Source organism: Furipterus horrens, unplaced genomic scaffold (genome assembly GCF_987537825.1).
Source record: "Furipterus horrens unplaced genomic scaffold, mFurHor1.1.pri manual_scaffold_3, whole genome shotgun sequence".
Taxonomy (NCBI): Eukaryota; Metazoa; Chordata; class Mammalia; order Chiroptera; family Furipteridae; genus Furipterus; species Furipterus horrens.
Genome location: NW_028327173.1, coordinates 172,065,307 through 172,083,012, shown reverse-complemented (window position 1 = coordinate 172,083,012; position 17,706 = coordinate 172,065,307). Strand labels below are relative to the sequence as shown.

General features: G+C 37.8%; 1 protein-coding gene across 11 annotated transcripts in view; it reads left to right on the top strand.

The window, feature by feature from the left end:
• NIN (ninein) overlaps positions 1-17,706 on the top strand; it is a 97,096-nt gene that overhangs the window by 65,976 nt on the left and 13,414 nt on the right. For 10 of the 11 annotated variants that reach the window (XR_016509817.1, XM_090270853.1, XM_090270855.1 and 7 more), the window contains 10 exons: positions 232-2,373; positions 3,655-3,780; positions 3,889-3,958; positions 7,506-7,721; positions 8,669-8,782; positions 11,442-11,564; positions 12,287-12,400; positions 13,177-13,323; positions 15,239-15,418; positions 16,475-16,624. Coding sequence is in view for 10 of the 11 variants with exons in the window: in XM_090270853.1 (XP_090126979.1) it covers positions 232-2,373; positions 3,655-3,780; positions 3,889-3,958; positions 7,506-7,721; positions 8,669-8,782; positions 11,442-11,564; positions 12,287-12,400; positions 13,177-13,323; positions 15,239-15,418; positions 16,475-16,624 (3,382 nt within the window). In the remaining variant the exon portion in view is untranslated. The remainder of the gene's footprint in view (positions 1-231; positions 2,374-3,654; positions 3,781-3,888; positions 3,959-7,505; positions 7,722-8,668; positions 8,783-11,441; positions 11,565-12,286; positions 12,401-13,176; positions 13,324-15,238; positions 15,419-16,474; positions 16,625-17,706) is intronic. The other variant, XM_090270856.1, reaches the window with a different exon arrangement.

Here is a 17,706-nt window from a genome sequence, read left to right as displayed (position 1 = left end):
GAGAAGTAATGAGTCTTTTAAATGAATTATAGCTTCTGGTCTTGGCTCTCAGCAATGAGATCCCTTCTCAGTATAAAAGAATCACAGAAGGATAAGTGAAAACTATTTTTAGAAAGTATTTAAATTGTTTGCTTGGCAGCTTCTGTGCATGGGAAATTTTGTTGTTGTTGTTGTTGTTTGCTTCCGTAGTTGATGGCAGTTTTAGTAATGCTGTATGTTGACCACATTTAGGGAAAAAATGGAAACTGAGTGTAATAGAAGAACCTGTCAGATAGAAGCCCAGTTTCAGGCTGATTGTCAGAAAGTCACTGAGAGATGCGAAAACGCTCTGCAAAGCCTGGAGAGGCACTACCGCCGAGAGCTGAAGGAGCTCCTGGAACAGCAGCGTGAGGAGAGGTCTCAGTGGGAGTTCGAGAAGGACGAGCTCACCCAGGAGTGTGCCGAAGCCCAGGAGCAGCTGAAAGAGACTCTCCAAAGAGAGAAGGCAACTTCCCAGGTCTTGACCCAGGAGAGAGAGATGCTGGAGAAAACATACAAAGAACACTTGCACAGTATGGTTGTGGAGAGGGAGCAGCTACTCAAAGACCTGGAAGATCTGAGAAATGTGTCTAAAAGTCAGCAAAGCCTACTGTCCAACCAGATACGTGAGCTGAAAAGCAGTCATGAAAGAGAGCTGCAGGACTGTGAGCAGGTCCTGTGCCAGGCAGGCGTCTCCAAGCAGCTGGCCCACCAGCGGCTTGAAAGGCTAGAAACAGAGCGTGACCAGGAGAGGCAGGAAATGATGTCCAAGCTTCTGGCCATGGAGAGTGTCCACAAAATGACCTGTGAGAATGCAGAGCGAGAGAGAGCTGAGATGAGTGCAGAAATCTCCCGGCTTCAGAATAAAATTAAGGAAATGCAGCGTGTGGCATCTTCTCCCTCCAGGCTTCAGAATGTCTGCCAGGAAATGGAAGGGGAGGAGACAGAAGGAAGTGGAACCATGTCCCTCCTCCAGCAGGGAGAGCAGCTTTTGGAAGAGAACGGAGATGTCCTCTTAAGCCTGCAGAGAGCTCACGAACAAGCAGTGAAGGAAAATGTGAAAATGGCTACTGAAATTTCTAGACTGCAACAGAGGTTGCAGAAGTTAGAACCAGGGTCAGTAATGTCATCTTGTTTAGAGGAGCCAACTCCTGGATTTTTTGGAAAGCCTGTGGAACAAACAGAGCCACTTTTACTGCAAAACCCAATGAAGCACGTAGAAAGTGTAACCAGGCAGCGCATCCTAAGCAACATGCAAGACGATGAGGTCCAGGATCTGGGAAGTACAGGGACGAGCTCTGTTCAGAGACAGGAAGTCAAAATGGAGGAGACTGAAGCATCCATAGAGAGTTTTTCCGAACTTGAAAACAGTGAGGAGACCAGGACTGAGACCTGGGACCTGAAAAATCAGATTTGTCAACTTCAGGAACAACTAATGATCTTACGTGCAGACTGCGATCGAGCTTCTGAAAAGAAACGGGACCTACTTTTTGATGTTTCTGTCCTGAAAAAGAAACTAAGTGTGCTTGAGAGAATCCCTGAGGCTTCTTCCAAGTATAAGTTGTTATATGAAGATGCTAGTAGAGAAAATGACTGTCTGCAGGAAGAGCTGAGGGTATTGGAGACGCACTACGATGAAGCCCTAGAAAACAACAAAGATCTCACTTCAGAAGTTTTCAGATTACAGGATAAGCTGAAGAAAGCAGAAGAAAAGACTGACACATTCCTTAGCCTGGAAAAGAGTTATGATGAGGTCAAAAGAGAAAACGAGGAGCTGCATGTGGTGGTTTTAAGACTTCAAGGCAAGATCGAGACGCTGCAAGAAAGAGCCGTGCTTCAGTGTGACTGCTTCTCATGGGAAGCCCATTTTAAGAACCTGGACAGCAAAGCTGATGAAAAGGTCCTTGAACTAAGTCAGACACTGGGAGAGTGTGTGCCAAATGTTATGAATGTACACCAGGTTATAGAAGAACATTATCAAGAAAACCGGTACCTTGAGCAGGAGAATACACAGATTCTGGAAAAAATAAAAGCACATGAAATTGCCTGGCTGTGCAGAACAATCCGGACACGTGGAGAAAAGCCTGGAGAACAGAACCAAGTTATACTAGAGGAAAACACTGCTCTCCTAGGCCTTCAGGACAAACATTTTCAGCGTCAGGCCATGATAGCAGAGTTAGAACTGGAGAAACAAAAGCTGCAGGAGCTGACTAGAAAGTTGAGGGAGAAAGTCACTCATTTAATTAAGCAAAAAGACGTACCTTCTCAAGGAGGAAAGGAGGAGGAGCTGAAGGCAATGATGCATGATTTGCAAATCACGTGCAGTGAGATGCAGCAAAAAGTTGAACTGCTGAGGTAATGTATGTACCTTCTAAACCGCACGGAATCCCACAGAGCACCTCGCCAAATCTAACTTCTGCTGCTTGCTGTGCCTAGAGAAACTAACCTGTTAGTCTTCAAGAAGAGAGCAGTACTTTAGACTTCCTTCTGCTTCTGTGTCATATTAACAAGTAGAATAACCTTGCCTAGGAGGCGTTCCCTTCCTCTGTAGGACATAAATGTTGTTCATTTGGGGTGTGAAAGTTCATAATGGAGAGTGCTGTTTAACCATGTGCATCATCCATGTGTGTCAAGTCTTTAACACTTTTCTAGCACTTCATTTGGATGGATAGATTATTGTTGTTAAATGTTATTTTCCTCATTTTAATGAAAACATGTTACATGAGAATGAATGCCTTTGGAATATTATTAATTTGCTTGGTAGATAACTCTCTTCTTATACTAATATAGAATAAATGTGTTTTATAGCTTATAGTTTTTCCCTTATACCACTTGAAGGTACATGCTGATAGTTTGTAAACAACAAAAATTTATCTTAGAACATATAATTTTATTGAGCTATCGGGTTTTAATAAATGTGCTTGAAAATAAAGAAAAAATGAAACTACTTAAAGCACTGCTCACTTGACTATAAAATATTATTTCAATAGTCTTGCAAATTTGGTTTTTAAAAACCTTGTAAAATATCACATCATGTCTGAAATAGCTTGATGACATGAAACAAAATAATTTAATTCCGGATTCGTTTTTCCTCTTCTTACCTCAGACGATTTTCAATTCTAAAAACCAGAATATAATGGAATGAAAAAAATCACAAAGTAAACATTTGTGTATGTATTTCAGTACAGCCCTTTTATTCACGTAGTGAATTTTTTTTGTCTAGGTACCTAGGGACCTAAAACTAAAGCTAAGACAACTTAGTAACATGGTTTATGTCTGTTTGAAGCAGGTAGGACTTGAGACTGAGATAATTCTTGTTACTTGCTCCAAGCAGTATGGTTGCCACAAAGAAAATCAGCAATCAGAGTGTACATTGTGTCTCCTTTTTGCCTCTGTGCTCAAGTGTTTTGGCCACGCTTCCCTAATGTCTTTTAGTGAGATTCTTACTTCCTGTAAGAAATGAGTCAATATGTCACAGCTTGATTTCTAAGAACTGAGAGACTACTAATTTAGACTTCTCGTTTTAACTGGCATGGATTACTTGTTTCATTGGAAATTACTAGAAAGTATTTTCCAAAGATGCCAGATGACTGCCTTCTTGTAACTAGTTTTTTTTTTTAAATCTCTGTACTTCAGATATGAATCTGAGAAGCTTCAAGAGGAAAATTCTATTTTGAGAAATGAAATTACTACTCTAAATGAAGAAGATAGCATTTCTAACCTGCAATTGGAGAAATTAAATGGCTCTCAGGAAGAAATGTGGTAAGACATATACTTAAATTTTCTTAAGGTGTTTTTACAAGGACTAAAACTATTTAACCTCAAATATTAAAGCCTAACTCTTAAGTTATGTTTTCATTGTTGCCTTAGGCAAGATAAAGAAACTGTAAAACATGAAAAAACCACAGTTCAGAAGATGGTTGAAAACTTAAAGAAACAGGTAAGAAGATGCTTAATATTTCCCAGTGCTTCTTGAGTCTGAAGTTCTTTTTCTTTCTTTCTCTCTTTCTCTCTCTTTCTTTCTTTCTTTCTCTCTTTCTCTCTTTCTCTTTCTTCTTCCTTCCTTCCTTTCTTTCTTTTGAAATTTACAAATTTATAGGGCATGCTATTGAAATAACTTATGTAGTTAGTGGTGGTAAGGTTATAAATCTAGAGTTTCAAAATGGAAACTCACCTCATGGTGACTCTAAACTGGGCTTTTATTTTTTGTGAATAGGTGAATTTTTTGTGTCTACAAACTAGGTTTCTATTTTTTTGTGTGTGGGTATAGTAATGTATTATTATATCTTGACTCTGAGTGCTTAATACAAGCTTTATATCAGTGGGAATGGGTAGGTAACACCTCTAAAACCAAACCTGTGTAATACCAGCTCTGTGCCTCCTATAGTTTTGACTGTTAGTTCCTTCCCATTTTGTTATCATGATTGAAAGCAGAAAGTTATAGACGAAATTCCACAGGTATAGAATACCAGTTAATCAGTATATCTTTTCACAAATCTTTATGATTTATTCAGATAAACTGTGCCATTCAATACCCAATTTGTATAATCTCACAACATGCATTTCTGTAGGGGAAGGTCATTTACAAATCTGTCTGAAACAGTCAAGAGGCAAAGACATCCTGGGAAAAAAAGTACTTGAAATAGAAAAGGTGTTAACATCCAAAATGTATTTTGTACACTTACAAACAAATGGCAAAACCCAGTTGAAAAATGAAAATTGATATGAATGGTCAAGTCGCAGAAAAAAGAATACAATAAATAAAAAAATGGTTAGCCTCATTAGGGATTAGAGAAGTGCAAATTAAATGAGGTTTTTTAACCTGTCAGATTAGCAAAAATGAAAGAGTGATATCATCAAGTAATGAAGGAGCTCATACCTTGTTGATAGGACTGTAAGTTGGTAGCATTGTGTGGAAGATATTTTGAGGATATATAGAAAAGTAGTAATGTATATGCATGCCTTCTAACGCAGCAGCCCCACTTAAAAAAAAATTATCCTAAATATAGAATGCTACCATGTGCAAATGAATTTTCTAAAAGATTGTTTTGTTTCTTCGTAATTAAAATTCAATGCATTATGCAATGTCTGAATGCACTGACTTGGACAATAAGAGTCTGTAAGATATGATAAGTGGGAAAAAAAAACAGGCTGTCCTAACATCTGAAATGATTCCAATTTTTGTTTTAAAGAAGAAAAAAATGTCTATGTATATATGGGTTTTATATATGCATAGAAAACAATCTGGAGAGATACATACATATCCAGCTGTGAACAGTTGCTACCCATGTGTGGTGGGATTGGACTGAAGATCTTTCAGTTCTTCATACACTTCTGAATTGACTGAATTTATAACAATTACTTTGTATTATTTCTTATTAAGTGTGTGTGTGAATTTATCTACATAGTGAGGAAACAAAACAATTAGTCTCTAAATCTGTTGTTTTTTTTTCAGCTTACTGGACATTTTCTTTTTTGTTTTAAGTATATTTTATTGTTTATGCTGTTACAGTTGTCCCAATTTTTTTCCCTTTGCCCCCCTCTGCCTGGTACCCCCATTCCCTCCAGCATTCCCCACCTTAGTTCATGTCCATGGGTTATGCGTGTAAGTTCTTTGGCTTCTCCCTTTTCTATACTATTCTTAACATCCCCCTCTCTCTTTTGTTCCTACCAATTATGCTTCTTAATCCCTGCACCAGTTCCCCATTTCTCCACCTTCGCCCTCCCAGCTGATAACCAAATGATCTCCGTACCTATGATTCTGTCCCTGTTCTGGTTGTTTGTTTATTTTGTTTTGTTTTTGTTTTTAGATTCAGTTGTTGATAGTTGTGCATTTGTTGTAATTTTACTGTTTACAGTTTTGATCTTCTTTTTCTTAAATAAGTCCCTTTAACATTTCATATAATAATGGCTTGGTGATGATGAACTCCTTTAGCTTTACCTTGTCTGGGAAGCACTTTATGTACCCTTTCATTCTGAATGATAGCTTTGCTGGATAGAGTAATCTTGGTTGCTTTTCATCACTTTGAATACTTCTTGCCAGTCCCTTCTTGCCTGCAAAGATTCTTCTGAGAAATCAGCTGATAGTCTTAGGTGAACTCCTTTGTAGGTAACTCTGCTTTTCTCTTGCTGCTTTTAAGATTCTCTCTTTATCTTTAACCTTTGGCATTTAAATTATGATGTGTCTCAGTGTGGTCCTCTTTGGGTCGAACTTGTTTGGGACTCTGTGATTCCTGGCCTTGTATGTCTATCTTCTTTGCCAAATTAGGGAAGTTTTCCTCCATTATTTCTTCAAATAAGTTTTCAATTTCTTGTTCTTTCTCTTCTCCTTCTGGTACCCCTATAGTCAGATGTTGGTACATTTGAAGTTGTCCCAGAGGTTCCTAAGCCTCTCCTTGTTGTTTTGAATTTTTTCTTCTTCTTTCTGTTCTGGTTGATTGTTTATTTCTTCCTTTTGTTCCAAATCATTGATTTGAATCTCAGCTTCCTTTCCTTCACTGTTGGTTCCCTGTATATTTTTCTTTATTTCACTTTGTGTAACCTTCATTTCTTCCCTTATTTTTTTGTTGTACTCTGTGAGTTCTCTGAGCATCTTGAGTATCAGCGTTTTGAACTCTGTATTTGATAGGTTGGCTGTCTGTTTTGCTTAGTTATTTTCCTGGGAATTTATTCTGTTTTTTCATTTGGGCCATATTTCTTTGCTTCCTCGATTTGGCAGCCTCACTGTGTTTGTTTCTATGTATTAGGTAGAGCTGCTTTTCTCCCTCTCAAATTGTATGGGGCAGAGTTTTAGGTAATTTCCATGGTGGGGCCACCTGCTTCACCACCTTATGGCTCTGTGATGGGGGCTTGGAGAGAGGATAATGCCACTGCCTGGCTTCTGGCAATTTGCTTGGCACTTACCCCATTTCCAGTCACCTCACCCACTTCCTGTATATAATTGGCACCCTTCCAGTTGCTGCCCTGAGGTTTGCATACATTCCAAGACCATGCAGGCCTTTTAAGTGGTGAAAATCCAGCAGTTTCTTCTGTTGCCCCAACCCCCACTGGTTTTTACAGCCAGAGGTAATGGGAGTTTATCTTCCTGGTGCTAGAACCCTGGGTTGTGCAGTCTGGCCTAGGGATGGAATTGCTTACTCCCAAGGTATCCCTCCCAGTTTTTATCCAGCACATGTGAATGTGGGTTCATCTGTTCCACTGCTGCCACTGCTTTTCTGAGCCACACTGCCTCTCCATGACTCTGCCCCACCCAGTCTGGGTAAATGTGGCTTCTTTAAATCCTTGGTTGTCAGACTTCCATACAGCTGAATTTTCTGTTGGTTCTGATTGTTATTTGTTTTTGCGATCTGGTTGTAATTCTCTCTGTGGTTGCAGAGGAAGCAAAGCGTGTCTACCTGTGCCTCCATTTTGACTGGAAGTCCTCTAAATCTGTTTTTTAGCAGAAGTAGTATAACTGGGTTTTTTAAACTTATTTCAATTTTAATTAGGTTTCAGAATTAGAAACCAAAAACCAACAGTTGGATTTGGAAAATACGGAACTTAGCCAAAAGAATTCTCAAAATCAGAAAGAATTGCAAGAACTTAATCAACGTCTGGCAGAAGTACTGTGCCAGAAGGAGAAGGAGCCAGGATGCAGCACATTTGAGGAATGGGAAGAAGAAAAGTCTAATCTGAAAGAGGAACTGGAACACTGTAAAGTGCAGGTATGTTCTGCAGCCACCATAAAGCCTTTCTGGAGGAAATCCCAAGAAATAAAAGACATGTTTGTGTTAAATTTCTTGTAAATAAAGTCTTAATAATTAAAACAATGTGGTACCGGCATATGAATAGGCAGAGATACAGATGTGTGTACACTGATGGAGTGCCCAGATCTTGGTTTTTAAGCACCTTTGTCCTATAAAGGAACCAGGGATCCTTGGGAAAATGATTGATTCCAAGGCTTGGACAAGGAAAATTCAAGAAGAGCCTGTAATATTCCATGGTGCCAGGGGAAAAAAAGAGGGGGTGGGGGTGTTAAAAAAGATTGGGCATTAAAAAAAAAAAAAGATTGGGCATATTGAAAGGACACAGGACTCATCCTGTGGCCAAAAGTGGAACAAAATAAATAATCATAATATAACATAAAATAAATATAGTTATAAATATAAGATAAAATAAATATCTATCGGCCCATACTTATATTAAAAACTGAGTAAGTAAATAAAGGGGGGAGAAACACTGTCTTTTTTACAGTAGAATTCTAATTAATAAATGTACGAAGAAAGAAAGAAATAGAAAATTATTATAAGGTTAACATCAGAGTAATAATTATTATAGACAAAATTACTGACAAACACTAAAATTAATAAGCAAAAGTTTACGGACAAACACAGTTTACATAGCCCCAAAGTATGTCCCCCATGAGAAAGAGAGTAGCTTTACTTTGGAGAAACTTGCAAAAACTACCCTCGAAATCATGTTCATGCCATTTAAGAGGAAAATCTTTTAAAATATAGTTTTAGTTAGTTCCATTGAGTATAAGGATGAATGGTCATAAAACAGTGTCATCGAATTTGTACTAGTATGTCCTTAATGTTGCATTTTGTGACCCTACTGAGTTTCACCAGGCTAAATGAATGTATATTATTTCAGTTTTTAATTTTTTTCCTAGTCCTCCACTTTAGTGTCTTCTCTGGAAGCAGAACTTTCTGAAGTTAAAATACAGACTCACATTGTGGAACAGGAAAACCTCCTTCTCAAAGATGAACTGGAGAAAATGAACCAAGTAAGACTGTATGCTGCTTAGGAGGGGTCCAGGGGCAGGGTGGGGGCACTCATAGATAGTCTGGCTTTTCCAGCCACCAAATTCCTCTTTTACTGAATCATGTCAAATAGCATATTTTTTAGTGAAGTTGAGGATTTGCAGTACAAGTCTATTTGTAGGGGTTACTATTGCTGATTCTCCAAATGTTGTTCTAATTTGTAACTTATATACGTTATAGACTGAAATTCTATTGTTATAAATGAATCACAACCACCTTAGTTTAAGACATGTGTTCTATTTTCTCCAAACCAGGTGAAAAAGTAATATGTTTGTCTAAAAAGATGGTAACTTTTTGGCTTATAACTTTAATAACTATTCACCCAGATTCATGAAGGCACAGGTGAAGCTGGTCCTTCTTATCCCTTGTTCCTATAGCAGTATGAGGCATCTGTCTAAGGCATAACGGTAAATTCTAGAGTATTATCAGGGTTGCAGTCCCACAAATTTGGCTTTCAGAAGCCTATTTCAAAGTTTCAAGGACTTCATATTAAGTATAAAAGAGGGTTCACCCTAAAAGTTATGTTCTGGACATTGTCCTATTTTGCTCATTATTCCGAATTTTTCAATGAGTATAGGAATCTTTCTGTCTGAGCAATTCTGATTTACAATAGGAGAATTTAGTGGTTCATTTTATTTAATTTACTTTGCTAAAGGATTACTTTAATAATGTAACATCCTCAGGTGAAAAAATTCTCTCTGTTATGTCTGTTCAGTCTATGAGCACAAAAGTGTCCCTCCTCAAATGCTAAAATACTGAGTCTCTACCGAGTGTACTGTTTGTGCTGACCTCTAATTGACTCCTGTCAGTCTTAATTTCCTAATGGTATTCTAAGACTCTCAGGGAATTTGTGTCTCTCATAATGCCTGGTACGCTACTGGTTCCTAATGGGTGCTTTAGTAGAACCTTTTCATGTCAGCTGCTCCTGTGCAAAGTATATCTCTTCTGCTGTAACAGAAGCTGTCTGTCCATATAAACACTACGGAAGTTAAAACTCACAGGGCTCTTCTCTGGTAGTTACATGTTCTAAAGCTGTTATTACCAACTTCATCCTAATTAACTGGGGCATACTTTCCTCCTTTACCTTTTGAAAATCTGCCTGTTATTCAGCCTTTAAGATGATAATGATTGTTCCAAATCCATAGCATGGGAAATATGTGCACTGTGACTTTGCTAAGCTAGAGATCAGAAGAAAAGGAGCAGAGCATGATGAGGAAGCACATCGTTCGGCACATTTTTATTGCATATCTTTTACAGCAGCATTGACGTAAATTGTGGCAGGAGGTTGCTTCGTGCATGACATTCTTGGATCACAAGAGTGGAATGGTGTCAGCCCATTGCTGCCATACAGCTTGTACCTAGAAAGCATGGGCTGCTCTATATGGTATAATGACTGCTCGTTCAAAAAGCATTTTTATTATCAGTTACACTAAAAAGAAACGAATAGCATCAGCAGAAGTCACATGCCATTTTGTGAGGGTCTGGGAGTGGGGAGGCAAGGTAGTGAGCAAAGGAGAGAGGTCTGTCATGAAATCAATGCCCAGGTATTTAAAAATACATTTTCCTACATCCTTCTGACTTGTTTAGATTTGTAAGTGTTGCTAGATTTGTTGATAGCTGAAGATAAGATCCCACCCTTAAAGGCTATTTTGTCATATTATTACTAAGCTAAATGTAAAAGAACTTAAGGTAGGAAGTAGAAATATGGCCATAAAATCAAAATGATAATAAAGAATCGAAACTTTGAAAGCCAAATGAAGTAGAGGGAAATATAAAATGTATGAGCTGTGGAAGAGTTAAGAAGTGTAAGAAAGAGTCAGTCTCTTTAAATCAGTGGTTGCGGGGAGGTGAGGGTTGCTTCCCCACCCTGGGACATTTAGCAATGTCTGGGGACGATTTTTGGTTTTAAAATCGGGGGTGGGGGGGGCATGATCCTGGAATCTAACTGGTAAAGCCAGACATGCTGTTAACCACCCTACAGTGCACAGGACAGAACCCACAGCAAAGAATTACCTGGCCCCACATGTCAATAGTGCTAAGGTTAATGCTGAAAAAAAAAACAAAAATGTCTTTGGTTTGTCCTGATTCCATGAAGGGGAGAGGAGGAAGCCAGTGTGTCTACACCAGCAACATTTTACTAAGCATGCCAATTTGGGCATCTTCCAAAGGGAAGGGTACATGGAACAAGCTGAAAAACATTGTTTTATCTTTAAACTTGCCTCTGTGTTAATACATTGTACTTGGTTCATACCAGTTCTGTGGTCTTGACTGCGATTTTTGAAGATTTTTTTCTTAAGTTAAAAAAACACGAGGAAAATGTATTGTGCTATATGTATACAAGTTAAATTGATGACAGGATGTCAGTATGTTATTATTCTACCCTGAAAGTAAAACAAAAAGCTAGGACCATTATTTATCAATGTCTGTCTGAACAGACAGTCGATTGGAGAATGGAGAGAAGCTTAGCAGGGAACATTTTGTTAAAGTTAATTATAGTCCCTGAGAGTTTATATGTCCTCTGAAATATCTAGCAGCAGCCATGAAAATGCCCTGTTTATAAATATCTTTTTATAAATATGGGCATGAGAAGTGATGGGGGCCTCATATGTTTATTTCTTACAGCTACACAGATGCCCTGATCTCTCTGACTTCCAGCAAAAAATGTCTAGTGTTCTAAGCTACAGTGAAAAACTGCAGAAAGAGAAGGAAGCTCTAAGTGAAGAATTAAATAGCTGTATTGATAAGGTAGTAAAAATTAGATGCCTTTTTACCATGATTATACAGTGTGTACCATAATGAGCATTTCTCTATGCACATGGGCCTAATTGTTCTAAAGTCTCCTGTAACAGCATTTCAGCTAGCATTATGTGACCTTGGAGCTGAAGCCATGGTTTTAAAAGCAGTCTAAATTTGTTGTTGAATAAGTGTATTATTGTTGTTTAAAACTGTATTATTAAATACAGTAATACAAAGTTTGTCTCATTTTAATATGTAGTCATGCTACTTATTAATAATATTATTTAAATGTATTATTATCTACACATATAATAGAAATATATTGTTGTATTTAATAATATGAGACCTATTACACAGACACTTTTATTTCTATTGTATTTTCCATAGCAAATCCAAAACACTGGTTTTGTCCCATCTTCCTTATGAGGCACTCTGCATTTTCCTGTTATGGCAAACTCTTGACATTTCTCATTGCCTTCCAGTCCACCATCTCTAACCCTCAAAATATGAGGCAATGAGAAAGAAAAATGGAAATCCTCAAAGAAAAGAGACTCCTCAAAATTAAAGGTAGTAAAAGGAGTCAGTTAGGAAAACTTATTTCTTTTACTTTGCTCTGCTCCCCCATGTAAATAGGTGGTACTTGATCTTTTCAGTGTAAGCAGAAGCACATAAATTGAGACTAGATATGTTTGCAAAAATACCCTACTACCTCCTTTCTTTTCCTGGAACAGTTGGCAAAGTCAAGTCTTTTAGAGCACAGAATTGCTAGTATGAAGCAAGAACAGAAGTCTTGGGAACACCAGAATGAAAGCTTGAAGTTGCAGCTAGTGGCTTCACAGGAAAAGGTATGTGGACAATTCTTGTTTCATTGGCACAGTTAATATTTTCCTGTATCTTCCAACAGAGCCCCCAGAAGAAAGAATGTTCCAGGCAGAAGTGGCCTTAAAGGGCTCAGAATGATTCAGTTTGACTAATAGTTTATACATGCTTATAGTATAGTGAAATAACTTGAATATTTCCCTCAAAGTTCATTATTATGAGATTATCTCATCATTATGAAACTACTGATTTACGAAAGCTTGAGAATAGTGTGCAAAAAGAACTGCTTGTTCCTAATTTAGAAATGGGATTTCTAAAGCAGGTTCATGCCCTATTATAAAGATCTCTATCAACATTCCTTTTACCAATTTAATTTTTTTAATTGAAATAATTGAGATGTTAGCAGAGAGTAGTGTATATTTTTATTTGCAACTAAGAGGTTTTCTACAAACCAACACTGTAAGCTAAAACATAGTTTCTATAAAATTAGGTAAAACCATCTTTTGTGATACCAGTTGGTAATCACTGGTTCTGTAAGTTATCACTTGGTAACGTACCAGATGACTATATCAACAATATCTTGCTCTAGGCATGGTTCATCATTGTCATAAATATAATTTAACATCTTGTAAATATACATAATATACTGAGTTTCCACAGAGCTACTGTAAAGAGCTGGAGATAATAAGTAAAAACAGAAGGGACCTTGGGGTTATCTTCTCTAAATTCATTCATACCTGGACATGCTATAGGTGAGACCACAGGATTTGGGTCACAGTGTAAGACTGTTCTCATTATGCAGGTTCAGAGTTTAGAGGACACCCTGCAGAATGTAAACCTGCAAATCTCCCGGATTAAATCTGATCTACGAGTGACTCAGCAGGAAAAGGAGGCTTTAAAGCAAGAAGTGATATCTTTACATAAGCAACTTCAGAATGCTGGTGACAAGGTAGTTTTCTTTTTTTATTGAAGTAGAACTTTATACAGTAAAGTATACACATTTTAAGTATACATCTTTATTATTTATATACATGTATACGTAAAATATATTCTACATACCTCTGTGTGTGTGTTTGTGTAACCACCACCTAGTTCAAAATGTAGAATGTTTCCCTGCGAGCCAAGTGTTGCTAGTTCGATTCCCAATCAGGGCACGTCAGATCCCCAGTGGGGGCGCAAGAGAGAGGCAATCACACAGTGATGTTTCTCTCCCTCTCTTTCTCCTTTCCCCTCTCTAAAAATAAATAAATAAACAAAAAATAAATAAATAAATAAATTATTTAAAAAAAATAAAAAGTAGAACATTTCCAGCACACAGCAAGCTCTCTTCCGTCCTCTCCAGTTGATAACTTCAAGGAAACCTTCTACCCTCTGCATTCTAGATTAGGGACACTTGTTTCTGAACTTCATATAAATAGAACCATAGTGACAAGGTAACTTTTTGTATTGTGCAAGTCAGAAGACCATGACTAAGCTATTTCATTGTAAAACTAAAACATTTTGATGTGGTAGAAAGTGTCTCATTTTAATATCACAATGCTGCTTCATCTGTGCACAAATAAATTAAGAACAATGTTATGGATGTCATCCTTGGATATGTGAGAAATGCTCACAATAAAACACCGGGACATGACTTCAGCAGCAAAGCAAGGCATTTGTTTACTCTCGGGTCTGCAGAGCCAGGCACGGCCAGCCAAAGGCATGCGTGCCAAAGAAGACAAAAAAAGAAACTGGCTTTATACTAACACAGTTAGCTACCCCTCCCTAACATGATTAGCTCCCCCTCCCCTCTCCTTCTCCCCCATTTCTCCATTACTGATTAATCCGGGTTCACAATCTAACACGATTAACTAAGGATGTGATTAACTAAGGATAATCTAGTTATAGGTCTATCTCCAACTTATTTGCAAAGTTATCTAGCTACATTTTCCCATTTCTCTGTGTTTGGTGACAACAATCTTCCTTCTTTTGATCCTAGAGATATGTGTGAGGAGCTGTGGAATGTCATTTCCCGGCTCTTTTTCCATGATTCATCTGTTAATTATCTCCTACTGGTTTGAGAGTCACTGGCTTCTTTGTCCCTTGCAGGTAGATGGTGAGATTTTTGTCCTACCATAAAAGTAGGCATTAATTTAGTTATTTTACCATTGGTGATACTTTTCAGCTGTGATTTAAAAAATAAAATAGTAGTTTCAATTTTTTTAAATTACTTCGGAGCTGACATTTTTCTCAAAATGAGATTGTACCATTTTTTCTTTTTCATGTTTTGATTTAAAAGGCTTCTCTAGCTGTGTCGCCTTTTTCATTTTTTTTTAAGCATTTTTCAGGATCCCAAAAGTTATCTTGATAGCTTAAAGTGTATTTCTGTGTTCAGGCCTCAATTACATGGACAATATGCACTTTGGAATCTAAAAAAGGATATGAATGCATGTGTGAAAATGGAAGTAGAGCTGAGCTTGTGAAACCTTTCAAGTCAGCAGTGCATTTCAGAGTTCCTCTGTATCCTCTGTTAACCGAAAGAGCAGTTGCCTGGCTTCAAGGCGCAACTGCATAAGAATGTGGCAGTTTTTAAAGCCTCTGTGTACTTGTGTCCTGCATGAAAGTGGGACTTGCCATGCAATCACCTTTGCTATTAGATTTGATGAGGTTATTTTTCCAAAGAATGTTTTAAACAGAGAGTTTACAAACCTTTTTTTTAAATAAACCCCCAAAACATTTTTTTATTTATATCTATATATACGTACACTTGTTCCCATTAGAAGACAAAGGTGAAGGTTGAAAGGTATTTACTAAGAATTGCTGTCATTAGGTAAAAACAGAAATCAGCTTGTTTTTAAGACTTAACTCTGCAATTCTCTCTGAAGAACTGGGCCCCGGAAGTAGACACCCATCCATCAGGATTCCATAACCAGCAGCAACGGCTGTCTTGGGACAAGTTGGATCATTTGAGGAATGAGGAACAACAGCTGCTTTGGCAAGAGAACGAGAGACTCCAAACTGTGGTGCAAAACACTGAAGCAGAACTCACACACTCCCGGGAGAAGGTAACCGGAAATGTTGTATGTGGTGGCATATGTTTGAAAATGCTTAGTGTGATATGAAAATGAATGTTTGATGTGATTGAAATAGTTTTAGGGTATTGATTTGAGTGTTCTCTTACAGCAGACTTATTTTAAGAATGTATAATTTATCATTTACTTTCATTACAATTTATCCTGATATGTTTATGTAATATGATTCATTTTTGTATAAGTAGTTTTACCAATATATTAAAATCTATTATCTTAATCCTCATATCCAAAATAGACTCATGGAAGGTGTTAACCATATATTCCTCTTCAAATAGGCTATCCACCAAGACTAGTAGTACAAAAATGGCAAAATAAGACCCAAATCTTGTTGGTCTAAGTCCCTGTAATAGAAAAGGTGCCCCTTTTCAAAGGTTATTTCAAGGTTTAGAGGTTAGAATGGTCTTTGAAGATCATCTCTTCCAACCACGAAGCTGATGTTTAAATTCTTTACCTCTCCTAAGTAGTGAATCAACTATGTTTAACCTTTACTTAAACATATCTTTCAAGAAAGAGTTCTCTGAAGAGCCACAGATTTTCATTTAGAACACCTGCTGTGTACCACAAACTCTGCTATCACCAAAGCTGCAGTGTCAAATAAGACAGGCATGGTCACTGTCCTCATGGAACTGAGTTGATGTAAATCTATTGTTTCAGATGTGAACAGTCCAATACAAAGTATTGTATAATAGATGGGACTGTCACCTCATGTCAGAGCAGAAGTGCCTGGGGCTATGTCTGTGTTCTTGACTTACAGCAGTTTGGTAAAGCAGAAAGTCCCCTCCTTCCCTGTCTGTTCCTTACAGAGTTGGGTTTTTAGAGCCCCATCAGACTCAAAATAGATTTACCTAAAAAGGATCCTTTTGAAATACAATTAAGTAGGCTTCAAAAACTAGCAGACTTGACTGACAAAGTGTTTTTAATACAATAATACCCAAGTGCTGCATAAAAACTTCCCTTGTGTTCCTGGTTTGTTTTTCCTTGCTCAGCAATTATATTAGTACTTCTTCCCCTTACATTTGTTCTTGTTAGGTCCGTCAGCTGGAATCCAACCTTCTACCCCCCAAGCACCAAAAACACCTAAACTCATCAGGTGCCATGAAGCCAACAGAGCAGGAGAAGTTGAGCTTAAAGAGAGAGTGTGAACAGTTTCAAAAGGAAAGATCTCCTGCAAATAGAAAGGTGGGTTTTTAAGAGTTTATACCATGTCTCTGCTATGTGCTGACTAGGACATGTCTCTAAGTGTGTGCTCCTTTCCCTATGTGCATCCAAGGAAATTAACACGGTGGCGTGTTTTTGTTTGTCCTCACGTCTCTATTCTAGTAATTGTCTCAAAACAGTATACTTCTCTTTGATTGCGTGATAGTTGAAAGGAGCGATTAAGTTTAAGCTTTCATAAAGAAGATACTTAATCTTCTTTACTTAGTATCACAAAGCCTTTATAAGTTAGTAATGTATATATTAGGAACATCTTAAGGTCTGTATGATCTATTTCTGTGTAACATATTAAAACAAACATTTGTCTTATAGTTTCTGTGGGTCAGGAATTCAGAAGCAGCTAGCTGAGTGCCTCTGGCTTAGGATCACTCATGAGGTTGTAGCCCAGATAGCAGCCTGGGCTGTATTCATCTGAAGGCTTCTCTGGAACTAGAGGATCCACATCCAGGGTCATTCATATACCTGTTAGGAGCAGGCTTCTTTTCCTGCTGACTCATTGTCAGAGGCCTCAGTCCTTACTGCATGGCCTTTTCTCAGGATGTGGCAGAGAGTGATATGAGAGAGATCCCAAAACACCAATGCGAAAGCTGTAGTACCTTTTTTAAGCTGATCCTAGAAATGACATACAAACTAACCCTGATAGAAATAGGAGGGGACTGTGTGCAAGGGTGCGAAGACCAGGAGATCACAGGGGACCATCGTGGACGCTGGCTACCTCGTGGTTAAACCTTTGTAGCACAGTTCAGTTCTTTGTTCCATGAAGTTAGTGTTCCAGGCCAGTGTTACTCTGGGAGTTCTTGTTATTACTCAGTTTTCTTTCTTTTTCTAAACCGAAACAATTTTTACTGTTCGCTTCTGAAAGTTATGGTTTGTTTAAAAATGCGGTGAGAATAATGATCACTTACTTTGTTATAATTTTTTTTTATTGTTTGTGCAAGTTATGATGACCATTGGCAGTGAGAAGAATGGGTATGCTCTAAAAGTTGAAATGTCATTTAATTTTAGGTACATTCAAGTAAACTTTTCAAGAAAGACAGTGGGTTTCA